At 41.2% G+C, this 13,587-nt stretch overlaps 1 protein-coding gene across 2 annotated transcripts in view; it reads right to left on the bottom strand.

Moving 5' to 3' along the window:
* Positions 1–13,587, bottom strand: part of LOC138945372 (autophagy-related protein 16-1-like) — a 43,647-nt gene that overhangs the window by 23,554 nt on the left and 6,506 nt on the right. For both annotated transcript variants that reach the window (XM_070316801.1, XM_070316802.1), the window contains exons 3-6: positions 7,981–8,074; positions 7,060–7,133; positions 2,675–2,765; positions 1,376–1,536 (exon numbers count right to left, since the gene is read on the bottom strand). In XM_070316801.1, the coding sequence (XP_070172902.1) occupies positions 1,376–1,536; positions 2,675–2,765; positions 7,060–7,133; positions 7,981–8,074 (420 nt within the window). The remainder of the gene's footprint in view (positions 1–1,375; positions 1,537–2,674; positions 2,766–7,059; positions 7,134–7,980; positions 8,075–13,587) is intronic.

The following is a 13,587-nucleotide window of genomic DNA, read 5'->3' as shown; positions in this document are numbered from 1 at the left end:
CAGTTCAAAAATCCTCCTATGGTAGTAAAACAAACCCAAAACTACCCAACGACGACATCTGTGAAGCTCGACAGTTTCTTGTTCACGCGAGTGCATAAATTAACCTAGTTATTACGTTGGTGTTTGGTCGGAGTTCGATTCAACTTGAGTGATTCCGGCCTCCATTTTGTTTTTCACAAACTCATGATGACGTCTGACATAGTTTGCTTTAGTGACGTGTCTTTTTGTGCATGATGTGGTGATCTACCTGATCTAAATTTAGATCCAAAAATAGGTCAAGACCAGCCGGGTCCGAGTACGAAATTAATTCGTAAAAAAAATCGCAGTTCTTGACTCTTTGGGTGCAAGTCAATGAAACTTGGTAGTTCTTCTAACGGATAGCTGCCTGAGGTATGACTAAAAGCCCCAGGGGCTCCGTGCACCTGGATTTGACAAGTTCAGTACCTTTAAAAAGGAGGGAGTCTTGAAATGAGGGTAATTTTACAGAGGTTATGAACAGAAAGTCTGAGAAAACAAGGTCTTAACAAGAAGGGCAAAGCCCATACGACTCACATGCTTTACACATTTTTCCTACCAAAATACATGTGACCTTGACCCAAGGTCAAGGTCATCCAAGGTCATGCAACACAAAGCTGTTAATTCAAGACATAGGAAGTACAATGGTGCTTATTGGCTCTTTCTACCATGAGATATGGTCACTTTTAGTGGTTCACTACCTTATTTTGGTCACATTTCATAAGGGTCAAAGTGACCTTGACCTTGATCATATGTGACCAAATGTGTCTCATGATGAAAGCATAACATGTGCCCCACATAATTTTTAAGTTTGAAACAGTTATCTTCCATAGTTCAGGGTCAAGGTCACTTCAAAATATGTATACAATCCAACTTTGAAGAGCTCCTGTGACCTTGACCTTGAAGCAAGGTAAACCAAACTGGTATCAAAAGATGGGGCTTACTTTGCCCTATATATCATATATAGGCGAGGTATTCAATCTCAAAAACTTCAGAGAAAATGGGAAAAATGTGAAAAATAGCTGTTTTTTAGGCAACATTTATGGCCCCTGCGACCTTGACCTTGAAGCAAGGTCAAGATGCTATGTATGTTTTTTGGGGCCTTGTCATCATACACCATCTTGCCAAATTTGGTACTGATAGACTGAATAGTGTCCAAGAAATATCCAACGTTAAAGTTTTCCGGACGGACGGACGGACGGACGACTCGGGTGAGTACATAGACTCACTTTTGCTTCGCATGTGAGTCAAAAAGGAGGTAGTCTTAAATTGGGGGGGTCTTAAAAGGGGGGATTCACTGTGATATCAAGTAAGTGAGTTAGTGAGTCAGACAGCCAGACACTCCATGGCAACCACTCACCTCATGAAGACAGCGTTTTCTTCGTTCATAACTTCAGCGTCCTTGGCTTTCTGGGTCATCCATCGCTCGACCAGCTCGCGATTATCGTCCTGAGCTTTGAGGTACTTGTCTTCGAGCGCCGTGAAGGCCAACTGTAGAGCCTGGTGCTCGTCTTTCAGCATCTAAACGCAACATTTGAAAATCATGGAAACGTACAGAATTATGACGAGCTTACCTTACTAAGTGAAGTCTATTTGTGGTTTTATCGACCACAATGTAGAGAGGAAAGGGATTACTCTCATGTGATCCAATTCTTCTCGGAATTGTGGGAGATTAAAGTACGAATAGGTATGATTTCACAACTCTTCACTGCTTTTTAAAAAATGTTTTAGTTCATACAAATTCCATTTCCATTACTATGAACTAATATTACCCCCTTTAGTCTGTGCATAATACATTTTTATATTTGTTACTCAATATTATATTATGCTTGGGAAATGTGCTTAAACACCTCTTCTGCATTGCTTTAAAAAAAAAAGTGTTTAGTCCATTCACATTCCATTTCTGTGCATGAACTAGTATTAATCCCTTTTAGTTTGTGCATCACTTGTTTTTAAATTTGTGGCTGACAATATTATTCTATTCTGTTCGAAGGAACGCACATTAGAGCTGATTATTCAATGCTGATGTGGTCGCATGCTTGAGGAGACACCCTATATGCTAACGTTTAGCCTTATACACACATGGTCGGTGATCTATATAGGTACACCATTGCAGCGGCATTGAATAGTCATAGTTATAATAGTCAATTCTGATGTGGATATGTTTTAACAAAAAAAGCGTAATATTGAGCGGACAGTTCAGAAAACACAGATCAGAGCTAATTTTCACTGCAATGTCAGTCGTCAGGCCTCAGTATTTCTAAAGAAAAGCAACTCTTCCAGTATCAACTCAAAAAACCATGACTGAGTTATTTCCCCACCTTGTCCATTTGGTAAAATAGAATTCTTTGATTACAGTTAATTTTGCTAATCCTCTCTCTCTCTCTCTCTCTCTCTCTCTCTCTCTCTCTCTCTCTCTCTCTCTCTCTCTCTCTCTCTCTCTCTCTCTCTCTCTCTCTCTCTCTCTCTCTCTCACACACACACACACACACACACACACACACACACACACACACACACACACACACACAGAGGCAAGCACACACACACAGAGGCAAGCACACACACACACACATCCAAGCACACATACACACACACACAACTGTGCCAAGCACACACACACACACACACACACACACGCCAACATCCATGCACATACTTGATTTGTTGCTTCCAGTTCTACAACTGTGTTCTGCAGACTTTTCTGCGCCCCTCTCATTGCCACAAGATTGTTTTCTGAATCCAGTACTCTGCAAAAGACAGTCAGTAGCTGATGCAGCTGTCAATGGAAGGGAAAAAGCAAAGGCATGCATGGGACTGAAAAATGTCATGAATCCTGAACCGAAAAAAAGAGAGAAAAAAACAAGCCGCGTAAGGCGAAATTACTACATTTAGTCAAGCTGTGGAACTGTTTGGCGCAGTAGCGGTTGCGCTGTGCTTCATAGCACGCTTTACTGTACCTCTCTTCGTTTTAACTTTCTGAGCGTGTTTTTAATCCAAACATATCATATCTATAATATATGTTTTTGGAATCAGGAACCAACAAGGAATAAGATGAAATTGTTTTTAAATTGATTTTGAAAATTTAATTTTGATCATAATTTTTAATTTTTTTAATTTTCAGAGCTTGTTTTTAATCCAAATATAACATATTTATATGTTTTTGGAATCAGAAAATGATGAAGAATAGAATGAACGTAAATTTGGATCGTTTTATAAAAAAATTATTTTTTTTACAATTTTCAGATGTTTATAATGACCAAAGTCATTAATTAATTTTTAAGCCACCAAGCTGAAATGCAATACCGAAGTCCGGCCTTCGTCGAAGATTGCTTGGCCAAAATTTCAATCAATTTGATTGAAAAATGAGGGTGTGACAGTGCCGCCTCAACTTTTACAAAAAGCCGGATATGACGTCATCAAAGACAGTTATCGAAAAAATGAAAAAAACGTCCGGGGATATCATACCATGGGTGCAACCTGGAAAATTCCAAAAACCGGCAAAAGTTGGGGTCCAGCTTTTTTAGTATTTAAAATGCCAAAAAAAACCTCTCCTGGAACAAAAACATCGGCAGCCGATGAAACCAAAAACCGGCTGCCGGCGTGTAGCCGGCAGAGTTGCACCCATGTCATACCCAGGAACTCTCATGTAAAATTTCATAAAGATCGGTCCAGTAGTTTACTCTGAATCGCTCTACACACACACACGCACACACATACACATGTGAACAGCTCAGATCATGGGTCAATAAAGTGTTACACAGATGGTCAAAATTAAAGTACAAGATATTGCACTGGAAGTGGAACTACACTGTTGCTTAGTGTCTGTATGAAGCTACAAGGTGAAAATAGAAAAAGAAAAACACGATTCTTGACTTTGATGGGCTTTTTCTGCTCGTAAGCACACATTCTTCTACTCATCACAGCATGCCCCATCATTGAGTTTAAAACACCAATTAAATTTGTTTTGAATAAAACTCACAATTTTAGAATAAGAATTTAGAGACCTGAATCAATTAGGTATATCCTACTTAGTTTGACTTTTGCAAAACTAAGTAATTACACATTAAATTGAATCAGTCAGACAGACGGAGACATAGAGAGACAGACAGAGGGCAAACAGAAATCTGAGAAAGAAACCCCTTTAAAAATGTTACCATGTTTGAAATGAAACATCGCAAGGTGAAGCCATAATTCATCACCTTTCAGTATGACGTCATGAGCGTGTTCCACACTTGAAATGACGTGTTTTTATCATGTTGTCAGCTGCACGGAGCTTGGAAGTATTAATTTCCATTCAACGATCCGAGTTTGTTAAGTTTTAGCCTATTTTCAACGTCAAACACCATGAAACTATATATATTTGGAATCAGAAAATGGTAAGGAATAGATAGAAGTTGTTTTTAAGTGTCTTTTTTCATAAATAAAGATAGTGGTTATTTATCGGTTTTCTTCATTTTTAAGCATAATTATCAATACAAAACAACAAAACTATATAGTTTTAGATACAGGACGCAATAGGGAATACACCAATATAAATGTTTTGTTTCAAATATTAGTTTTTAAAAATTTGAAAAAATGACATATTTCGAACAAACATTTCAATAACAAAACTTTAAGTGACCAAACTGAAATGCAATCCCATAATCCGGCCTAGATCTGAGATTGTGTGATAAGACATTCGATCAAATTGATGAAAAACTGTAACTGTGAAAGTGCTGCCTCGACCTTTTGGCAAACGGTAAAATATGACGTCATCAAACTGTCCTATCAATAAACGGAAAAACATTCTATGAGAAAATCCAGTCAAAAATATCCATATCAAATTTCATAAAGATCCACTCCGTAGTTTTTGAGATATGATCTGCAGTGTGAAAAAATGCCCATAACGCCCAAAACGCAAACTCATTTGTCATGATTTGGTCGTGTTCTGCTGATACTATAATGTTTTTCTTTCCTAAAACACACTATAATAGTAGCCTTTCCCAATGTCTATGCTAAAACTGACTTGTCTGTGTTGTCAATGATTTTGCTACAGTGTGAGAACACAATCTCACGCCCATAACGCTGTGACACGAAAACTCATTTGGTCGTGTTCTGCCGATACTGTAATGATTTTCTTTCTTAAAACACACTATAATAGTAGCCCTTCCCAAATGCAATGCTAAAAATGACTGGTCTGTGTTGTCAATGATTTTCTGCGAGAATGCGATCTATTTGTTTGTCGCAAAGACCGTGTGACACGAAAGTTATGAGCGGAAGACAAATCTGCTGAGTGCAATTACGTTTCAGAAGATAGTTGGTTAAAACAGTTTATCACTCAGACACGCAAAGGAACACTATAACTTTATTATTCAGGCCATATTTGCTTTCCTTTGTCATGTATGAAAGTACTGGCCTTGGTTGAAAAAAGTGACCTGTCGCTGTGCAACAAATTTGTCGCCATTTTCCGCCGTGTTTTGTAAATAAAACGTGTTTACTACCCACACATACAAAACGATGCTGTTGGTTCTTTTTATTTTCTTATTGTTTGATTCATGCTTAGCAGTTTAGTATGCTTTGTTTTCTTCTCAATTCAATGGATGGCTATAAAATAAGCATTTAAATGTGAAGGTGTTAAAATTACCCATGATCTGAGCTGTTCACACATACAAACACACAGAGACACACATACACCACGACCCTCGTCTCGATTCCCCCTCTATGTTAAAACATTTAGTCAAAACTTGACTAAATGTAAAAAGAGGCCATAATTGAATCCGGATTTCCGGCATATATACCGGAAGAATCCCACCCATGCATGCATGTTGGTAACTAACTTAGTCATTAACACAGTACATGTACCTAACAGCAACAGAGGACAGCACACATTATGAACCCATATTACTATTATTACTATTTGGCTTACTAAAATTGTACTTCAGTGTAAGAGTTTAAAAAAGTCTGACTTCGAGTTTGAGGCAACAAAAAATCTTTACCTGATCATGAATGAATTAACACTGAAGAAATATTAATGACCACTAACACTTTAGATTTATGCACATGTTCATCTAATCAAGTAAACAAAAATGCCTTCTAAAAATGGTCCACCTCTCCGCTTTACAATTTCCGCTGCTGTCCAGAAATACAGACAGACAGACAGACTGGAAAGACATTATTACTGCACACACAGTCTCCTTTTTACTCCGGCCTCTCTTGCAAAATGATCAAAATTAATTTAATAAATTCCTGAATCTATACTAACACGCCAATTCTTAGTGGGCCTATAAACTTGTCAGCTTAAGGTTCTGGGCACCGAGCCCTCCCCAGGCCCCTCCCACACACACCCCCCCCCAATACCCCATTGACCTCTACACCCTAAACTAAGTTGCCTTTCTCTCTTTCATACAGTAAATAACCTGCCCTAGTGACCACTTCTTGAGAACGACCGACCCAAAGGCTCCCCGGCGGGTTTCTCTCTCTAAAGTTCGCCTTTTCATGCAGGTTTTTCTCTCTAAAGTTCGCCTTTTCAAGCGGGTTTTCCTCTCTAAAGTTCGCCTTTTCATGCGGGTTTTCTTCTCTAAAGTTCGCCTTTTCATGCGGGTTTTTCTCTCTAAAGTTTGCCTTTTCATGCGGGTTTCTCTCTCTAAAGTTTGCCTTTTCATGCGGGTTTTTCTCTCTAAAGTTCGCCTTTTCATAACGACCACCTGTCTTTACAGACCACTTTGGGCGGTCGGTTTAGAGAGGTTCCACTGTACTAGCAATGAAACCAGGACAAACCAGGAAAACAATATTGTGGGGAAACATCCTGCTAAAGTTCACAGTGCCAAACACCCTTGGGCACGTTTCAGTGCAGCACCTCACTTGTTTCCTTATTGGCCTGTTTGCCTTCTCCATGCTTGTTCATGCAGCTTAATTCCCTCTGTTTTCAAGCCACAGTCTCTCTATATAACTTTCTCAGATCTGACCAAGCTTTTGCATGGGGTAGTTACTTGAAATATCAAAGAAGTTGGTAGTGTAAGCTTCCTAGTCTATTTAAGTTAAATAGCATATTGTCTCTCTCACTTTGCCTCCTTGATAGAGAGCTCCTTCTCATATTCCTGCAGCTGGTTCCTGAGATCAATGATTTGTTGTGAATTCTGCAATCAGACAAATTAAAACGTAATGGCCAGCAAATGACTATATGATTGACATGTTGAGTTGACATAATGTTAGTCTTGTGTGTATTTCTGTTTGAAAAAAAGTCACACAGAAAATGTCAGAATGTTTCTCTACATTGTTATTTCCTCACAGAATGAAGACCAAATATTGATTTGGCCATGAAACCAATATGACTCACTTATATCCTGCGCCTGTAACAAATACATATAGAGACAGTATGCCCTTAGATATGCCCTACCCACCCATACACACGCACACATGCAGAGTGACACACACACTCACACACAAACACAAACACACACACACACACACACACACACACACACACACACACACGAAAGCTAATGAATTTGAAATATTTTCACAACAAAAAGCTGAATTTCTCCTTTCATGTTGCTTTTCTGAGGCAGAGAATCATACAAAAAAACAGACAGATAGAAAAGGAGAGTCAGAGACAGAGAGACAAACCAACCAGCCAGCCTAAATCAATTTCAGTTACAATTCCATCTATCCAGAGCACACACACTCTGCAAAAATCACTGAATTAGTAATAATATTGACACATAGACAGTTTTGCAAATAATAACAAAATATCGCTCACACTCACACTCACACGCCTCAGGATATTGACATGTAAGAATAATATTTAAAAATTAAAATAATAATTTAATATAGGTTGACGTTCTTACGAATGTTTCATTTTTGCTATTATAAGTCATTTAACAATGTAACGCTCTATTAACATAAACATTCCCTGTTTTTTTGACATGTTGACACTTTTGCAAATAATAACAGATTACCATTTTATTGTTACATCACACTCACCTCTCCCCGTTTCTTGTGTAACTCTGTCAGCTCTTCCTGCAGCCGGTAAAGTTTCTGTTCCAATGCATGAGTTCTCTCCCCTCCTCCTGATCCCCTGCAAAAAGAAATCTTTGGAAGTGAACAATCAAGTTTGACAGTATGAGAAACAGCTTCCCACTTAAAAACCAACGGAAAGCAACATTTGTCTCTAAAGACTAAAGGCACAGTCCTTCCAATGTAACCAGGGGGCCCGGTAGCTCAGTTGGTAGAGCACTGCAGGACTTGTGATTGGAAGGCCGCAGGTTCGAATCCGGGCTAGGCCGGACACGGGTCAACTTTATAATTATGTGCAGAACCAGAGACGGAAGCCATGTCCCATCCCCGTGTCACCACAATGGCACGTAAAAGACCTTGGTTATTCTGCCATAAGTGCAGGTGGCTGAATACACCTTAACACGCCGACACCTGGGTTAGCGCGATGGGACAAAAAAGTAATGAAAAACAAAACAAAACAAAAACCATGCAGTTACAACGGCTGACTGCACAGTCTCAGATCGGGTCAGGCTACCATGGGATAAGACCGGCTATCCCTCCACTTGGTCACACCACAAAAAAATCACTTTGACTGCTTGCTGAAGTGAGCTGTGGACTATTGTGATGAATTAATTTCTAACATTTTTTGGGAAAAGGAATTAATTCATCAAAAAATTCCCACTCACTACAGTGCACAGAGAGCACTCAAGCTGTTGTTTTTGGTATGTGATGAAGTGGAGGGATGGTCTTTCCTCATGTAAGATCCTGACCAGATTAGGCAGTCAATCAATCAATCAATATGAGGCTTATATCGCGCGTATTCCGTGGGTACAGTTCTAAGCGCAGGGATTTTTTATTTTTTTAAAAATGTTTTAATTTTTATTTTATGCAATTTATATTGCGCACATATTCAAGGCGCAGAGATTTATTTATGCCGTGTGAGATGGAATTTTTTACACAATACATCACGCATTCACATCGGCCAGCAGTGAGACGGTGAGCCACATTTTCCTTGCTTTCAGTAGGACAACCATTTTTTTCCACACATGTTCCTTAAATTTTGTGACATTCAAGGCCAGTCGATCACTATCAAGCATGTGTGGATTGCTAAATTGCAAGCGCTTTCACCCTACATACGATGTGTCTGGAAACACCTCCGCACGGAGGGGTTCTGCAGCCAACACAGCAAAGATAAAGAGGGAAAATATTCTCGGCTCGCGCGGCAGCAAGCACCATCAGTATATATGTCTCTAGACTGCATTCACTCTTTCACTAACCCGTACAAACCCGACAGAGTTATTTCCGAACATGATATATTTTCAGCACTGTGCACACACAAAAGAATTAACAGGACCATTGCCAGCACATTACCTTGTCTGAGACACTGCAGTCTTTCTCAAAAAGACACGTTCCAATATCTTTCCAGAACTTAAAAGCAACACAAGTGCATCAACTGCCCACAGCATTATCAGAAAGAAATAATACTGCTTCACAATGGATAAGAGTACTGAGCTTACTACCTCACATTAATTCTCTCATTGTCTCTAATACAGTTGACCAAAAAAAATACTCATGACAAATTCTCTTCAAACAGCGCTGAAAGCATGCACAGACGATCACCAAGCAGTTAATTAAAGCATGTATCCCATTGGACTGCACTGCAGTGTTAATGTCCACACCCACAACCTTTCTCAATGAAACAAATCTATACTGATCTGCTCAGCTGTCTGTCACCCAATACAGTTCAACCCCTTTTAAAGAAACTCTGATTTAACGTTTGAGATAGTGACCTTTTAGTTTTGACTTCAGATTTTTCCCTCTACTGTTCATAAGGTCTGTAAATTTACTTTTAATACAAAAAAACTTCCTTTCAAGACCTGATTATCCCACATTTTTTGGGCGGTCTCAAAATGGGTTTCACTGTATAACTAAAGCATTGTCATGCTATGATGACAATGACACTCCTGAGGTCTACCGTAACTCACTGTGTGTATGGAACTCATCAATCAGAAGAGATCTGTCATCTAGTCCCCTGAGGCTTAGCATTACTGTGCTGTCTACAGTCTTCTGAGGAATCACAATCACTCAACGGCTGACACTGACATCCTCAACATTTCGAGTTAAACACTGGGTAGGTAACTTCACTAACATGCACAAGCAAATTTGGTTGTGTTTTAAAAGTCTTATGTTAACGTTACTAATCTAAAAATGAAAAATGTAACGTTTTGTTTTGTCAATAATGAAACGTTCAAATTACCTACAATACTTGTTTTATGATTCTTACGTTACTAATATTATAATCTTCTTCTTCTTCTGCGTTCGTGGGCTGAAACTCCCACGTACACTCGTGTTTTTTGCACGAGTGGAATTTTACGTGTATGACCGTTTTTTACCCCGCGATTTAGGCAGCCATACGCCGTTTTCGGAGGAAGCATGCTGGGTATTTTCGTGTTTCTATTGTGATAAGGTGGAGTGGAAGGGGGGAAGGCCAGGAAGTATTCACATGAGACGCCGAGACAGAGGTTGATCTAACAGGTCTTTATTAAAATACACCAGAAGGCAGTGTAGTTCACTCTTCAATGCAGAATTAAACAAACGAAGTTATGGCGGGGCCGTTCAACAAATCGCCGGTCTCAAATCACTCAACACACACACAGACCGCCCAGGGTCTTGTCACCTTCGCGTCACGGGTCAGACTGACCGCCTCACGCTATCGGGGGCCGAATGCGCGCGCACAATACGAATTAACCAATCAGCATGTAAACATTCAACCAACCACGACACATGCATCCTAAGAGCACAAGTACAACAAAGACATACAGTGATACACACATGGTCGCCCCACGGGGAATAAACGGGACAGGGATTGGCAGAGAAAAGCAAAGACAGTGGCCGTGAAATCTCCACATGGCTACATCCCCCCCAACTCTTTAACAAACTGCGGCCTCGCAGATTCAACGCCCCAGGACGAGCTGAACGTGACATTACAACGCAATAAAAACGTAGAAGGAACAAAACATCGACGAGTAACCAAAATTAGCATTTAACAATAAAAGTTGACATGCAAGTCACACAAACCATTTAAGCAAAATCAACCAAACCACATGAGCCAATGACTATAGATGCTAATATAAAACTCCAGTCTTGATTCAGATATAACAGTAGGAGAGAACCTTGATTGCTTCTCGGCGCACCAACTGTTTCTTTCTGTCTTAACACAAGTGTAGAAAGGTCATGGTCAGATCACCAGCTTAGGGAAGAAAGTTCTCCGGAGTGGACGCGGGGGTAGCCTAACGGGAGCGGGGGAACAGGGGAAAGGATTACACTCGGACTCACAAGGCTGCTCAGCGTCTGCTAGCTTCACAGGGGGTGGAACTGTCTCCTGACTTTGACTTCCAGCAGACACAAGATCCGTCTGGCTGGCCTGCTCTCGTAGAACTTGTCGGATGACTGCTAGCCTATGACCTACACAGTATGGCTCACTAGGCTGTCGCCATGACAACGGCTGCTTGCACACTGGACGCTTCGCTGGGCACCTGCTCTGGAGATGCCCGCTGCGGCCACAAATCCAGCAGCGTGGTTTCGAAGATGGTAGTAACTTCCCTGAGGCAACTTTGGGAACGGCAGGCACACGATGATTCATTTCGACTGACAGCTGTGTGGATTTCGCCGCCAGCGCACTGACTTCTACATGCATTTCGTTCAAAGCAGAACTTTCCTCTGCAGCAGCTTGCTTCACTAACTCAAAGTCCTCTCCCATCCATCTGAGAGCTTCCGCTCGCACTACAGCAAAAGATGCACCCTCACGCTTTCTAGCAAACTCCCTCAGATCCCGTCTCAACTCAGGCAAACAAAGTCCATTGATAAAATGACCTCGGAGGGTAATATCCTTAAGGGTATCAGGTTCCACAGCGTTAACCTTCATCTGGGTAGCCTGCAATGCGTGGGCATAGTCAAGAACGCTTTCCTCTTGACTCTGGTTGCGCTCATAGAACGCTGACATCTGTGCAACCACGCAGGTGTGATCTCCAAAAGTGTCTTGCAAGATGTTCAATACAAAGTTGGCAGTGGCGGTCTCCTGTGGGGGATGCAGATTTACCTCCCTCCTGGCTGGCCCAGCAAGTGACTGGATCAGCCATTCAGCAGTTTCGCCGCCCAGTGCCCCCAGGTTGAAGTGGGCAATGATGCGACGAGCCTCCGTAACGAAGTCGTCTAGTGAACAGCCATCTTCGCCGCTAGTGAAGAGGGGAAGCCTGGGAGGGGAAAACATTTGCCACTGCGGTCTAGGAGCCACGTCGACCGCCATCTTTGATACGCCGAGTACCTCCTACACTGCCTTCTGATGTTAATTATGGCGTCTCTACTTCCTGAACCCTGCTCGCAGCGCCATTTGTGATAAGGTGGAGTGGAAGGGGGGAAGGCCAGGAAGTATTCACATGAGACGCCGAGACAGAGGTTGATCTAACAGGTCTTTATTAAAATACACCAGAAGGCAGTGTAGTTCACTCTTCAATGCAGAATTAAACAAACGAAGTTATGGCGGGGCCGTTCAACAAATCGCCGGTCTCAAATCACTCAACACACACACAGACCGCCCAGGGTCTTGTCACCTTTGCGTCACGGGTCAGACTGACCGCCTCACGCTATCGGGGGCCGAATGCGCGCGCACAATACGAATTAACCAATCAGCATGTAAACATTCAACCAACCACGACACATGCATCCTAAGAGCACAAGTACAACAAAGACATACAGTGATACACACATGGTCGCCCCACGGGGAATAAACGGGACAGGGATTGGCAGAGAAAAGCAAAGACAGTGGCCGTGAAATCTCCACACGGCTACATCAGTGTAGTGGAGGAGTGGAAGGGTAGTAGTAGACACACGAAGCCCAAGTCCAAGCGTCTTGTTTCAACTTTTTATTCAAGAAAACAATGCAAGGAAACGTAGAGGCCGAAGGCGAAACCCGTAGACAGCAAAGCAAGTGTAGTGTCGTGTTCAGCTGCTAGGAGCGAATGCATGCTCATGCCGGTGTCCGGCCTATACTTATAGCCCCGGCGCGGACTGCACAGAAAGCACCGTCCAGCGGTGAAGAAAATCGGACTGAATACGGCCAGAAACACGGAATCTGTGTTTCTTACACTTGCTTTACCCTACGTTATTTAAACAAATACATAACCAATCATAACAAACAATACATCAAATTAAAGCTACGACCTTTAGCTTTCTATTGCAATAGATCACATTTCGTAAAAACTTATATTTATTTAGTAGGATGCAAAAACAATGGTCCTAGTGAAGGCACTGAACCAACTTCAGTGCGGAAAATTACAAAACTCTCTAAACTGGAATAATGGACAAACTCATAAATCATACAGATAAAAAGAAGAACCCTAGACAAACATCATGATTGATATGCGTTACTTGGGGGAAAATTATACATTGACTTAGTACGAAGCGGTAAAGTCCGAAAGTAAATGGAATCGGCTAAATTCCTGCGCGAGTACCTGTCTGCATAAATTAGCAATCTTGGCAGAGGAACCAAGCATCACTCATTACAACCAAATCCTTATAAACAAACTAAAATCATAT

This window comes from Littorina saxatilis, linkage group LG13 (genome assembly GCF_037325665.1).
Source record: "Littorina saxatilis isolate snail1 linkage group LG13, US_GU_Lsax_2.0, whole genome shotgun sequence".
In the NCBI taxonomy this organism is placed as follows: Eukaryota; Metazoa; Mollusca; class Gastropoda; order Littorinimorpha; family Littorinidae; genus Littorina; species Littorina saxatilis.
The sequence above is the reverse complement of the archived record's forward strand: the minus strand, read 5'-3'. Positions and strand labels throughout refer to the sequence as shown.